This window comes from Brassica oleracea, chromosome C1 (genome assembly GCF_000695525.1).
Source record: "Brassica oleracea var. oleracea cultivar TO1000 chromosome C1, BOL, whole genome shotgun sequence".
Classification (NCBI taxonomy): domain Eukaryota; kingdom Viridiplantae; phylum Streptophyta; class Magnoliopsida; order Brassicales; family Brassicaceae; genus Brassica; species Brassica oleracea.
This window is the reverse complement of record NC_027748.1, coordinates 27,669,247-27,684,579: the sequence shown is the minus strand read 5'-3', so window position 1 is coordinate 27,684,579 and position 15,333 is coordinate 27,669,247. Positions and strand designations below refer to the sequence as shown.

At 33.5% G+C, this 15,333-nt stretch overlaps 1 protein-coding gene and 1 long non-coding RNA gene across 6 annotated transcripts; one reads left to right on the top strand and one right to left on the bottom strand.

The window, feature by feature from the left end:
* Nucleotides 1-818: 818 nt before the first annotated feature.
* Nucleotides 819-2,270, top strand: LOC106294741. 5 transcript variants are annotated; one of them, XR_001260905.1, is made up of 5 exons: nucleotides 819-1,043; nucleotides 1,144-1,221; nucleotides 1,346-1,392; nucleotides 1,516-1,613; nucleotides 1,727-2,270. It is a non-coding gene; the product is annotated as an uncharacterized LOC106294741 (long non-coding RNA). The 5 variants fall into 5 exon arrangements; XR_001260906.1 differs by having other exon boundaries at nucleotides 1,029-1,043; nucleotides 1,124-1,221; XR_001260908.1 differs by having other exon boundaries at nucleotides 819-1,221; nucleotides 1,516-1,560.
* Nucleotides 2,271-7,644: 5,374 nt separating this feature from the next.
* On the bottom strand, nucleotides 7,645-9,297 carry LOC106336482. The gene has a single exon (XM_013775321.1). The coding sequence runs from the start codon at nucleotides 9,295-9,297 to the stop codon at nucleotides 7,645-7,647; it is 1,653 nt and encodes a 550-aa protein (XP_013630775.1).
* Nucleotides 9,298-15,333: the final 6,036 nt, after the last annotated feature.

Genomic DNA, 15,333 nt, shown 5'->3' with positions numbered 1-15,333 from the left:
AGCTCAAATCATAATCTATCTATTAACCCCTTAAGCATATACTGTATACAATGATGTCTATTTAAAATATGCTGGAAACTATCATCGAACATTTCAATCGCTCATATATGCCCTATCAAAATAATCTATGGTATAAATCCGAATTTGTTTAATTTGCATGCAATATTTCCTTTAATTTTGGTTATTTACCTAAACCCTATTTACCTAGGATACGCCATCATTCTCTTGTTATAAGTACAAAACGTTTGTGTCTCAAAATAAATAATAGATAAATTTTTATTAATAATAGATAAATAATAGATAAAACCTTGATAAATAGGTTCTTCTAACTAAATTATCATTATTTGGCAAGTCTGAGTTTGAGTTTTTGCCCAAATAGTTTACACGATAGATCGTAACTGATGATCGATTCACATTCTAGCATTAATCGGAAGGTACTCCAAACTCGGGTCAGGTAGTATGGTAGCCAGTCCACTTTATAGCACTAAATGTGTTCTTCCTAAAACCGGCTGGATCAGCTGATATAGTTTATCAAAAAAACAAAAAGTTCTTCTAAACCTGAAATGACCCTAACAAAAAAGAGTTTTTGAGACCATAAAGCAAGAATTCATTTTGGGTATCTAATTATATAAAGAAGAACTTGAATCCCTCCTAGACTATACACGTCGACAGCCACGTCATTAATTCGCGCGCCGACAAGCCGACACGTGTCCCTATTAAGTGAAACCCAGCACTTCATTAAACTATTTGTTACATGGGTTTTTATTTGACATGGGCCTTCTTTTTGTTCGATTATGCCAATCCATCAAGGTGTTTTTCCAATTGGAAAGGCGGCGTTGAACGTCTTTGGATTTCTTTTTGCTTCGTCTCCCCCATTCGAGAATGAGACAGAACCAAAATTCTAAGAGATGTTTCAGCTTCTTATTGTTAATTTATACCAGTTACAGATTCCCCATCTTAAATTCTTTCTTAAATCATCACTCACGATCAACCTTGAATGCGAGCTTTATCATGCAAGGAGGTGGGATCTCGATTATAAAAAGGTAAGTTTTTTCTATGAAAACCATCTTCTCATTCCCTCTAAACAAGACAATAGACTTATATCCAGAAAATGGCTAACCAGCGATCTTTCTTGGTTGCAAGTTGTGAGCTTTCAAGTATCTTGTGGATTGACTTTTTCCTTTACGTGTGATTTGTGAACATTAGCTACTGAGGATCTTGGTAAGTTGGATAGGAAGATTAAGTTGACTGAATCCATTCTCGAAAGCATACCCTGCACATTCATATTGTTTATTGATATTCATGTGAACATGCGACTGATTGTTTTTTTTTTTTTGAACAAAAGCTTTGCAAGAAAGTTTAAAGCTTTGTCTGTGACCTTGCCACACTTATGTAAGCTGTATAACTGATTTCTTTAACTCCGATGTTATCTTATACTTTTCTTCTCTTCATTTTTGTTCTCTGTTTCTTTTTGTGTGAATCTAATTGATAAAAATGTTCCTCTTGGACATGTAGATTGGTTTTCTGACTGGTGCTTGAAGCCTTGAAGATTTACCTCTGGTATATTGATTTCTCTTTATGAAAAAATTAATCTTCTAAAAGGATGAGAGCAGGTATCTAAATTCTTTAGCTTTTGAATATTTTTAGTTGTTGAATCTTTTACTGGTTTCTGCTTTGTAGCTCTCAAGCTGTTTTGATGGTCGTTACATGTTTTTGGATCTTGCAGTTTTCAATTTTCAGAAAATGATCATGCTGTTGGAAGCTCGATAGAGAGCTGGAAGATGCAGAGCAAAAGGTCACAAAATTAGGAAGAACGATAACAACGTGTGTGAGTGAGTTGTCTATGATACAAGAACCGGCAACTAATGGGGGAAATAAGCTATGAGTTGATAACATCAATGCTGACAGTGGTTTTCCTGAGACAGATTATCCTGGTGACGATATTCCTGGAGCTGGAGCTGTGACAACAAAGCTCTCTTAAGGTGTGACCAGGGACCTTTTGTATACCAAGCATATACGGAGAATCACATCATCCATGGCACTAGGTCCATAAATACAAAGCACCCGGTTGTGGTCGGTGGTTCAGACACGGAAGAGACTTCTAGGTTATTTAATTTTTTTGTGAGATGATCTACCCGGGAAGACATCATGCCGTATCATTTTATTAGAACAACACAAATTTTCTTTTGCTGCCTTTTTGTTTGAATTCGCTTTTGACCATTACCTTATGTGCATGTTCTCCCAACATATCAACGATATTTTTTAATTGTATAGAGATCTTTACTCTTGTGGTGTTATCAAATTCTTTTGTTAGTTGCCAAACAACCTCTTCTTCTTTTTTTATTCGAACTGAAATTGACTTAGAAGGTAATCTACTCAGTCTCTAATGGAAGCCATTTATAAACATCAAAACCTTTTTTTTATAAAGAAAACAGAAACAACTCCAATGGCTTTGGATAAGGGTTTAATAAACACCAATTTTTTTAAAAAAAAATTGATAAACACCAATTTCATATACTAAGAAAATAAAATAAGTTAGAAACCTTTTTGTATTCAAGAAAAAAAAGAAGGAAGAAACCTATTTAATATCAGATTAAGTTACTGCTTGACGAATATAATTAAAAAACATATGCATTTTGTTTTTGAAATGATGAAAGCTTTGAGAGCTACTGCCTTCCCTAAATCACTATGAAGATATTTCTCTATCCAAGATGTTCATGTTTTGAGATGGACGCACATTCTGAGATCAACTATAAAATCCATTCACAAATATAACATCCACAATGAGATAGCTACAATTACCTTTTACTCGTCAAAAACAAAATATGCCACCCGACAAAAAAAAAATATCTTGACCAAAAGAGAAAATATTTAAATACATTTTACATTTGATAAAAATAATTTTCACACATATATATATATATATATATATATATATATATTTCATCCATGAATAATCCTGTTAGGTTCAGTATAAAATGGACTTTTAAGAAATCAGTCCAATATAAAATCTATTACCGAATAATATGACTGGTAGAACTAGAAACGACTTCCAAATTCTTCTATGCATGAATATTTCTTTCTAAAGTCTCTGAGTCACCCAGAGAGACTTTTTTTTTTTGACACATCTTACACTTCAAAATATGATCGTACGAATTTGAGATTTTTTGCAAAAAAAATCAAGAATCAAAAATAAAATAAAACGAAAGATTTGTATTTGGAAAAAAAAGACAATCTTTTAAAGTCGGCACATGCTGAGTCTCCAATGTCTGTGAATAATACTGAAAGATAATTTAAGATGGTAATAGACGATCGGTTCACCCCCTGGCATTAGTCGGAAGGTATTCCAAACTCTAGATCTTGCAGTGTAGTAGCCAGTCCACTCGGGAGGAACGCCCCACTCTGTAGCACTAAGTGCGTTCCTCCTGAGACCGACCGGATCACCCGATAGGGTTTATAAAAAAAAAAAGAGTATAAGAAACAAAAAAAATTTAGATTTACATTAATGTTACAACTTACAACAACTATTGGTTAAATGTTTCTTTGCTAAAAATAATCGAGATGACAAGTCATTAGAAGTTAAATTTGAACGAAATTTAAAACAATAAATTTTAATAATTAATTACGTTTTTGATTTCTTAATTAAATAGTCAAATAGACAAATTATCATGTTAAAAATATAAAAATTAATTTTATATTTAGTTCAAAATGAATTATATATTTTAATTTTTTGTATATTTGTTTACCCGCCGTAGGACGGGTTTTGCCCTAGTTGATAATAAAAGAGGAATGGGTTACTTATCTATGAATTCCAGAAGAAATAAGTGAATCAAAGTGCAGATTATTTGTTTTTTTTTTAAGATAGACTTGATTATAGACTTAATGGATGATCAGCTAGATGGCTAACAAAAGGTGTAAAGGAAATTCTTATTTAAGATATAGCATTATCACTTACAACGTATGACATGTATAGTTTTCTATTATCTTTGGAGATTTGTGAAAAGTTAACAAGTGGCATTGCACGTTTCTCGTGGAACTCAAATCCAAAGCGAAGTGGAAGAAACTTTGTAGTCCAAAAGATGAAGGCAGCAATGGATTCAGATTAATTCATGAATTTAATCTAGCTTTACTAGAAAATCAATTGTTGAGATTGATACAATTTCCATATTCTTTTCCTGCAAGAGTTCTCCGTGGAAAGTATCATTGACTATGCTTTCCTTTGCGGACAGCATAACATGAATCTCTTTTCTATGTCTGGACGAGTTTGATGACATGAAAAACACAATTGTCTCTAGGCATTATACAGAAGCTGCATTCGGGTTACCATGTACGAGTTTGGGAAGATTCATGGATCCCTACGATATCTGTTAGGCCAACTCGACCAGCGGTACCTATGGTTCATCCAAGAATGAATTTGTTCATGGTTCACTAAAAGAGTGGAATGTCGACATGTTAGAAAACTTGGTGGCTCACGAAGATATACCACTTATTCGGAGTTTGTCCATAAGCCAATCCAATAGAGATAACAAATATAGTTGGAGTTATACCAAAAATGGTATGTACACAGTTAAATCAGGGTATTGGATCACACAAAATATTCTTTGTTAGACACTTGATTTAATGGTAATCAATGCTCCATAAAAAATGTGTCATCTAATTTGACAGATGGTATCATGATATTTATTCGTTACAAGGAATTTAATATGCCGTCATATGTGATATGATAATCATTACTTGAGATGTGGAGAACCTAACGAATCGGTTAACATGCGATCTTTGAATGCCCACCATCCATACAAACTTGGCCCTCGGTATCCGAACATTTTTTCAATATCAAGTGTCTACTCAAATTTGGATTATTTGTTCCGGAGGAAGACTCAAATAGTATATATGGGGTTAGACAAAGACCCATATTTTTGGATTATTTGGTATTTCTAGAAAGCCCAAAATAATAAAATGTTCAGAGGAATAAAAGGTGATCCGCTGGAGCTAATTAGATATGCCCAACGTAAATGTCATGCATGGTTTGATGGTAACTCAGGGGCTTCAGAAAATGCACAGCCACTACACCAGATACATAATGCACAAGTTTATGCTTGCAGAGTATTTATTTAGTAGATGGATTATGGAATTTAGAATCAAAATATAGTGAGTATGATTGGATATGGCTAGAAGAATTTGGAAAACATAAACTCTTTAAGGTTCTGAAACAAAGAGAGACGATTATCACCTAAGTTGCATGCAGAAATTATATTCTCTTATTGGTACATGGAGAATATGCTTTAACATTAAAATTTGTTCATCGGATTTTAATCCTAATGTTTGTTCCGTATGTCTTTTTCCACTTTTTTTGCGGCTTAAGTAACCTGTAACAACTATCATTTTCATTAATGAATACTTATTACATTTTAGCAGAAAAAAAAGAAAGAATATGCTTTAACACACAACATGTCAGCACTATAGAACATACCGCAAGGATATCATTTCAATAATTCAAGATCTATCGTTTTGGCCAAGATTTTTAACAGAACTAGTAGAGTTATCACTAATTTGAGAAAGATTCTAGGACTTCAAGATCATGCACATACCAAAAGCATATAACCAGATATCAGACATGTAAGCTAATATTGCTTGAGCTTTTTATAGGAATCTAATTTTTATCAATTATTATATTATGGTCAGGACTCTCATACCACTTCAAGCTGGAATAATCGAATAACTTTTTTGATGTCACAAAAGGAAAACCTCGAGCGACCCTAACTTTTCCTTTTTAACACATTCTAAACCTCTATCAGTTATCGTTAAAACAACTTAATTCATATACTGATCTTTGATCATTTTAATTCATATACTGATCTTTGATCAGTTTTCACCCACATCATTGCGAGATCTGATTATTGCACTTTAAATATCCCACTGGAGAATTCTAATCAATGTTTGGAATGAAAATCATTTGATGAGTGGAATTACCTTATCAAGTAGTCTTATATAGATGTATAACAAATGTTTTTTATTCCAACTTATGTGCTTGTTTAATTTTTTTCTTGGAGGTCTAAATTTTTTACATTCCAAAACTATAAGCAGAACCTCTATAAATGTGGAAGCACCGTGGCCTAATGGTCAAGGTTTAAAGGCTTCTACACCCAGGTCTGAGGTTCAAACCCCAGACAACGCAATTTCTACAGGAAGAGGTCTGAGTTTCAATTCCCGGAAAAGGTGAATTATGCAGAAAATTAGAGAAAATGCTTACAAGAGATCTTCAGCATGGCGCAAGGAGTACCGTCAGGAATGAATCTCATAGAGCTACTCAGGGTGATGCAGTCAGACGTGAATCCTCATAAGGCAGGTAAAATTATCGGCTGTAATATCGTCTATGTAATGTTTCTCATAATTTGTAATAGCATAATTAACCAGACAAAAAAAAACTTCTATAAATTAATACTCGATAAATTAATAATCTCTATAAATTAATAAATTTTTTCGGTCCCAACTTGGACCGGTTCAAAATTTGATACAAATCGATAAAATAATAAGATAATATTTTTTTTTAGAAATTTCTATGTAAATATATGATCCCATTAAAATTATAAATTAATAATTTATATATACATATTTTATATAAGTAAGAACCTATTACTATATTTTTTGTTTTATATTCTCAATGGAATTATTTTTATATTTTCTTAACTTTTAATATATTTTTGATGAGATTTAGTAATATTATATCTAAAACCATATTTAAATTCTATGCAATATATATTGTATACACCAAATAATATAATAAAATTAATATAGCTGTCAAATTTTATAAAATAACAATTAATATCTATACACTAAAATCAAATATATATATTTTATTTTGTAATAAATATATCTTAAAATAAAAAATCTAAACAAGTAAACTTTTGTAAATTAATATCTGTATAAATTAATTAAATTTCAAAGTCTCAATATTATTAATTTATAGAGGTTCTTCTGTAAAAAGAGGCTGAAAATCAAAAGAACAATGCTGATACAGAAATCATCATGACATCAGATTTTGGAATATAGTTTTTGTTAAAATTTTATAATTTATATTCTCTTAAAATCCATAAACTTTAGAAACGAAATAATACAATTCAGTGTACAATTGAAAATCCTAAAGAGACTCCAATTTGTGTTTGTCCTTTTTGCTTTTTACTAGTAAAACATTGAAACCAAGGTAGAAATAGCGTGGTGGCGACCACTGCTTTATCTTTCATTACAAGCTGGTCAATTTTCGACGATTTTGTAATTTATTACTGATGCAGTGACGCTCGAATTTCTAACAGATTTTGAAACATATTGCTGAAAATTCATCGATAGTTTTTGTTTTATACTCATTTTAAGTTATTTTCGATGGATGTCTTGACCGACTCACACGATGAGATAAGACATACAACCGTTTTAGAAACCAACAAGTATCTTTTTTTTTTTTGAAAACTGCTTTCTTAATTTAAATAAAAACATAAAAAGTTTTACAAAAGCCCTTAAGCGCTAATTTTTGCTTAATCTTAAAACACATAACAAGCAAGTTGGCCCAATTTCCTTAGTTTGGTAAACCCATAGAAGCCCATTAGGTAGTGACGGGGAATGGTTGATTTGTCGAGAACGAGGAGTCGGTGATCACGAGAAGCGTAACCAGCTCTGCATCATGAGCGAAGATCGAGCTGGGTTTTCTTCTCTAAAGCTTTGGAGCTTGTTCCTAAGCTGCCTGTCAATCAATTTGAAGAGCTGGTCCACTGACCTGAAGGTGTTTGAATGAAGTCGTGCATTACGCTCTGTCCATAGCCAGTAAAGAGTCGATTGCCAAGCTTGGAGAGTGAGGTTTCTCTGATGAACTGGAGGTGGAAGCGACAGCATCTGATCCAGAGTGTCTTGCCAAGTCGTGATAGACCGAATATGCAGTCTCCTAGCTATAATATTCCACAAGTCAGTACTGTAATTGCAGGAGAGGAAAAGATGATCCCTAGATTCTGGATTTGAATTGCAGAGGAGACAGCGATCCACAGTTTGGAGCCCCCAGCTGATCAGTCTGTCTCTTGTCGGTAGTCTGTTCTGAATTACAAGCAAGGCATGGAAGCTGTGTCGAGGAATTGGTCTGGATATCCATATCACCTTATGCCAAACTACATCTGGTTTCGGTTCAGTCAGGTAATCATATAGCACACCTGTTTTAAAGCTTCTTAGTACTTGAGCATTGACTTCCCATTCGTAGTAATCTTGATTCTCTGTCAGCTGCAGTGTTGTTAGATACGCATATAGTTGAAGTTGAGCCTCTGATCTTGCAGGCGGAATTTGCCATGATCCATTAGAGTATAACGATGAGACTGTGGCTTGCTGATGAATCCCCAATCTCGAATTATACCCCGACAAGAAAGTGTGAAGATCTCCAAAGGGAGTCCAATTATCAGTCCAGAATCTTGCAGTTTCCCCATTTTCTAGCCGTAGCTTGATCAAGGGATAGACCACTGTCTTTAGCTTCAACAACTTATTTACCAGCCACGAGTAAGATTGCTTCGGTGATATTGACCAGTAGTTATGCACAGATCCTTTGAGTATCACCTCTTTGAACCACTGCACCCATACCGACTCTGGTCTGAAGAAGAGGAGCCATAAGAGACGCAAAGTGCACGCTCTATTCCAAGTAAGTAAGTCCTTGACACCAAGACCTCCCTGTCTTTTTGTCAAAACCACAGTTTCCCAAGACACGCGAGCTGAATTGTGACCTTCTATGGCTCCTTTCCACAGGAAAATACTACACAGCGAATTAATGCGGTTGATACATGCCTTTGGGAGGACAAATGCAGAGCACCAGAAAGTTGTTATTCCTGCAATGACCGTTTTAATAAAAAGTAACCTCCAAGAGAAAGAGAGTGACTTCACCGACCAGCAGGAGAACCGGGTTTTGATTTGATGGATCAATGGCTCACAGTTGACAAGAGACAGCTTGTTGGAGTTCAAAGGGACCCCCAGATAACGAAAAGGGAGAGAGCCAAGACTCATTCCAGTGGAGGCTTGAATCAGGTCTGTTTCTACCCCCGTCATTCCTGAAGCATAGAAACAAGTCTTTTGCATACTCACTGCCAAACCATACCTCATTTCAAACTCTTTTAAGACTTGCAGGACTTGCTGGACAGAGTTGATGGAGCCATCTATGAAGATGAGTAGATCATCAGCAAACGATAGATGAGTGAGTTTAGGGGGAGAGCAGTTGGTGTGGTATCTGAATCTATTCTGGCGTGCGGCATTGTTCAGCATATGAGAGAGACAGTTCATCGCGATAAGTAAGGTGAGAGTGGATCACCCTGCAGGAGGCCTCTTTTTCCTTTAAAAAATCCGTGCACCAACCCATTGTAGCCAACCATGAAGCTTGATGTACAAACACAAGCCTTTAGTTGTCTGATGAACCTGGCTGGGAACTGTAGCCCTTCAAGGCAAGAGAACAAGAAGTCCCAAGAGAGTGTATCAAAAGCCTTAGCTATGTCTACTTTAATGGTGATCTTTTTAGCTCCCTTTTTTTTTGATATCCATTTACAAGTTCACCAGCTAGAGTTGTGTTCTCAACCAACAGTCGACCTTTCACAAAAGCCGTTTGGCTTGGTAAGATAAGCGTGGACAGTAGAGGCTTGAGTCTCTTGACAAGTAGTCTAGACACCACTTTATATACTGTATTGAGGCACGATATAGGTCTAAAGTCACTTATCTTTGATGCTCCAGGGAATTTAGGTACCAAGGAGAGTATCATTGCGTTTGCTGTAGCTGGGAGAAAGTTGGTGGCGAAGAAGTTTTTTACAGCAGCTATGACTTCCACTCCTATGATATCCCACGATGACTTGAAGAACGCTGAGGTTAGGCCATCCGGGCCTGGGGCTTTATTCGGATTCAGCCTAAAGAACATCGACCTGATCTCCTCACTAGACGGAATTGATAGCATGATTTGGCTCAGGTGTGAGGGGAACGAGTAAGAAGAAAGGTCATGGAACCAGTGTGGAGGTGTGAAGAGAGTAGGAGATTGATGACCAAGGACTGCTTGAAAGTGCCTGATAGCATGAGTACTCATTTCTTGAGGGTCTGTTATTTAAATGGGAAAGATACCAACAAGTATGTTTCCCATTTAAATAACTAAACTAGATTCTAATTCGTACGTACATGTAAGATTTTTTTTATTTAATTTATAATATAGTTTTATAAAAATATATATGAATTGCTGATACTGTTTAAACTTTATTGTTATACGTTGTTGACAAACTTATTTTTTTTCATGAGTTTTAAACGGCTAGATGTTATATTTTATTTAATTTTATGGTTATAATATGTTTTGTTAAAAAAGTTTAAAATTATTTTAACAAAATTCTAGAATAAAAGTATTAAGTTATAATTTCATTTTATTTTTATTTACTACATTTAATTTTTCAACGAATATTAAGTTTTTTATTTTATTTTTCCATAGTTTGATTTTTAACTATTTTTTGTTTACTATTTCATAAATCATTCACTGTACTTGTACAGTTTCACCCAATGTTCAAAAAATCGTTAGCCGCTGGTTAGGCGCCTCATAGAGAATTATTCTTTAGGCGAACGTCTGGGCCAATTTTTTGAACACCTAAATCAATTTTGTAATAAATTAGTTTGAAAAAATTGTTTCGTTCAAACCTGATTTACGTCCGCCTAGACCTATTTTTAGAACATTGGTTTCACCTAACTTTGTTTAGATTTTGCTAACTATATGTATATTTAAACACTAATTCATAATGTCATTTAATTTTTAATTGTATTGTAACCGACATTTCAAAACATGAATGACAAAAATAAAAATTGTAAAAATGCCTGAAATATACCAAAACTAGTATAAATAAAGTGAAGTTGTTATTTTTATAGTTTCAGTATTATTTATTAAATTTCAGTTAATAATTGATAAATAATTTTGACTATGCATGTCGTTGATTGGTTTTTGGTTTTAGATTTTATATGCTATGTATCATGCTTATAGAGTTTACTCTTATTTAGTTTCAATATTTATATTTGTATCAAACATTCTTCATATTTTATCGATTTTACTAAGTTAGAATTTTATTTTTGATATGAAATATTCAGTTTCAATAAGAAAACGTTATTTTATTATCGTATGTTTTTTATTAAATATATGTTTATCATATGAATTTTACTTTTTCGACAAAAACTTGAACCAATTTGCGAAATGTTAGATTGATCCTCCAACTAAATTGTGTGAGTAAAACTTTAAATGATTTCTCACATGTCCTTGTAAACCAATGAAAATAAATATTAAGATGTACTAACTGCTATTTTACTTTCCAAACTTTTTTTCTCAAAACCGATTTATTTTCTTTTCCTTAGTTTTTGCAAAAAATAATTATTGCAACAATTAAGTTGTCCTATGGAGGTGAAGTGGTAAATAAAGTTAAAGATTCCTTTAGTTGAAGCAGTTTTTGGGAATTGTCTTAATTTCATGTATGTTCTATAAATATATTAATATTTTCATATTAGTTAAACAATTTGAAATTTAAATTTAAATAAATATATATACTCATATTAGTTAGATTTAAAAATTGTATGGAATGAAAAGTGGGATCAATTCTAGTTAGACCGTTATAACTTTTTCAATAATCCAAAAATCAGTCGATAAATTTTTTTATTTTAATAGAATATAGATTCTAAACTAATTATGAAACAATAATAACCTTTGACCTATCATTAATAAATAAACTATAAAAACATCATGAAAACATGATTTTATATAATGTAATGATACAAATATGTCTTGTATTCCCCCAAAATCATGCATTTATATATAATAACACATTGCAATTCTTTTAGAATTGTTAGTATATGTGTTATGTACAAAGTAAGAAGCAAAAAAACTGTGGGATAATATATAAGCATATTATATATAATCGTTCATAGAAAATTTCTAAAGATTGTATATAACTAAACAATATTAAACATAACTTCATATAAGCCATGAATATTTTAATTAGTTGAACGTTGAAAATGGGTCAAAATGTAATATGCTTAAATGGACTAATTTTTACATAACCAAATTATAAGGGTACGTATAGGGCTGGGTAAAAAAACCGAATCCGAAAAACAGAACCGAACCTGTTCCAAAAAATAGAACCGAATCCGAACTGAAATAGATTAAATATCCGAATGGGTTCAAAATTTTGGTATCCAGAGAACCGAAACCGAACTCGACCTGAACTGAAATAATTTAGGTATCCGAATGTATGTGAAATAGATTTATATATCTAAATATATTAATTATTTTAGATTTAAAGTATATTAAAAACATCAAAAATATATAAGATACTTTTAAGTTGTCTAAAATACTTAAAAATATATACAAAAAGTCAAAAGTAAATGTCAAAAATAGCTAAAATATACTCAAAACACCAAAACTACTTGAAATATCTATTGATTCTCTATTAAAATATTCAAACCAAACCAATTTATATGTTAATTTTACGTATTTTGACATATGCTATTCAAATTTATATGTAATATAATATTTTATTTATAGATTTTGAGAAATTTAAAGTATATAATGAATTTTAAAATTTTAAAAATCAGTTAAAGGAGTTATCCGAACCTGAATCTAAATTTAGAAATACCCGAATGTGGCTAAAATCTTTAAACCCGAAACCCGAATAGACCCGAACCGAACCCGAATGGGTACCCGAACGTCCACCCCTAAGTATGTACATGTATCAATAATGAAATATAGATTAAGTTCAAAAAGTGAAAATAAAGCGTTTGGTTGTTAAAGCTCCCTTGGTTCAGTGGTTTAACTAAGGGTTCATTAATGATTCTATATTAGGAGGTTTGGGTTTTGATCCCCAGAAAAGGGCAGAATTATGCAAATTAAATGAAAAATGCTTTCTAGACCCAGAAACAAATCCCACGAAACTTTGCATCCGAGTACGCAACTAATCCATCAATATGGCAGGGGTAAGAGGCCAAAGAGAATCAAACCTAGGGCGAAAGCTTCAGCCGGGAACTTTTTACCACTAGGCCAAGACCACTTGGTTTAAATTATGAATGTTTTTTTTTTGTTTAACCTGGGAGTATCTCAGATCTATAGAAGAGCTCAGACTAATTCTTAAGTGGAGGTGTAGCCTATAAATAAACTCTCTCTCCGAATATTCAAATGGACAATAAGTAATGGATCTATATCTGCATGACCATATATGGAGCTAATAATTTCGCACCAAAGGAAAATCGATTCCTAGCATGTCAACTCTTCTTCTAAAGGAAACCTTCAGACCATCCCAATGTAATATATATATATATATATATATATCTTACAATGATCATGTGCACAAATATTGAAAATTTAATTCTGGACAATGTATACAATATCAAAAGTAACACTTCTTGTTATTCCAGTAGTAAATTAAGGTCCAACAATTATGTAAATCAATAATTGTAACATATTTATATTCTTTATTAATTTTTTTTACAGACTTATTCAAACAAGTGAAAAAGTACTTAGCAGTATTTTTATAAATAAATTAATTTAAAATTTTCATTAAGAGTCATAAAATATTAAATCCTTTTATAAAACAGTCATTTCTTTATTATAATGCTAGTTCATGTGATTTTTATTTTTATTTTTTTGAGAAAAAGTCCATCACTACAAGAAAACATAAGTTTTACAAGGGCGGTTTTCCTCGTGAGTTCGTCTTAAAAGAGGCTTTACGAGGAATTAGCGAGGAAACACGTTTTGTCGTTACTCGTTCGTCGTAACACATATTTCCTCGCCAATTCGTCGTAAAATAGCGAAGAAAATATTTCGTCGTAAAGACGAAGTAATCATTTCGTCGTAAAGACCACGTAAATATTCCACGTAAGGAGGTCGCTAGATTTCCTCGTAAATACCTCGAACCATGTTCCTCGTAAACTACACGTAAATATCTCGAAAGATTTTTCTCGTAAAGTACACGTAATAACCACGAGAGTATTTCCTTGTAAAGTACTCGTTTATCTTTCCTCGTAATATCCTCGAAAATGTTTCCTCGTAAAATACTCGTTTACTTTTTCTCGTCATTTCCTCGTAAAGTTTCCACGCCAATAGGTCGTAAATTAGCTATGAATTTACTTCGTTATTTTATTTTACAGAATTTAAAAATATAATTTACAAAAATAATTAAAATTATTTAATTTATTAATAAAATTAAAATTTTAAAAAAAAATCAATACCAAAATATTTTATATATAAATAAGTTTTGAATTTATAATTCAACAGCCGAAAAAAAAACTAAGAGTCGTTCATCGCTCGGTAGAATTCATCACTCCTCCTCTCTGCATCCGCCTCGGGATGTGTGTCGGATGATGACTCGCCTGAAATGGGATTTTGTCGTCGCAAGTTCCTCAACAAGGACTCCCATTCCGGATTTGTGGCCGCTACAACGTCCAGGAAGCCCTCGAGTCCACCAATACGAGCTGTGAACGCAGATCGCGTCGAGTCCATCTCATTACGCATCCGAGCGGACTCTCTACGCAGCTGCTCGGACTCTCTACGCAGCGCAGCGACTTCATCTTCCCGTGTCTGAGCATAAGACGATGTCGCTCTCGGAACATCGTTGACAGAACCAATCCAATGTACGTCCCTTTTTCTTAGGGACCACCTTAAAAACAAAAAAATAAATATTGTTAGTAAAAATTTAAAGTTAAATTAAATGAATAATAAAAAAAATTAAAATTTTAAAAAATTTACCTCCTCGTAAATCTTATCCACTTCATGCGTGGATAAGGTGACGGGTAATCCGTCGGTGGACTGCTGGGTCAGCTGGGTCTGGCGGTCGTCAACCTAAGCAACCAATTCGTTGAAGATTTGCTCGGACTTGCCATCTAGAAATTGGCCCGCCTTATTCTTGTGGGTCCTCCCGTAAAGCTGCATAAGAGACGGGAGTTGTCCCGTCTCTTTGGCCTAAAAACATTTAAGAATGTAAGAATATACATATATATATATATATTAAAATTTTAATTAAATAAAATATTTAATTACCATTTCCAAACGGACACCGGCGTGGGGTTTTTGGCCCGTAGAGTGAAGCATCGGCCCGTGGCCGTGCTCATCTACCGTGTTACGGGAGGCATAGCAAGACTGGGCGATTCTGATGGACTCAGGATCCCACCAATAACGGATGAGGCCATCCCATTCCCACACATCCGTGGTGAGCTCAGCAGGTTTGCCACGCTCATATCCTTTCACGATCCAGTCACCCTTCCAGTTGGAGACCGTGTCCAACAAGCGAACTTTCGCCTTCGCGTAAAACTGTTTCCTCACCCTCT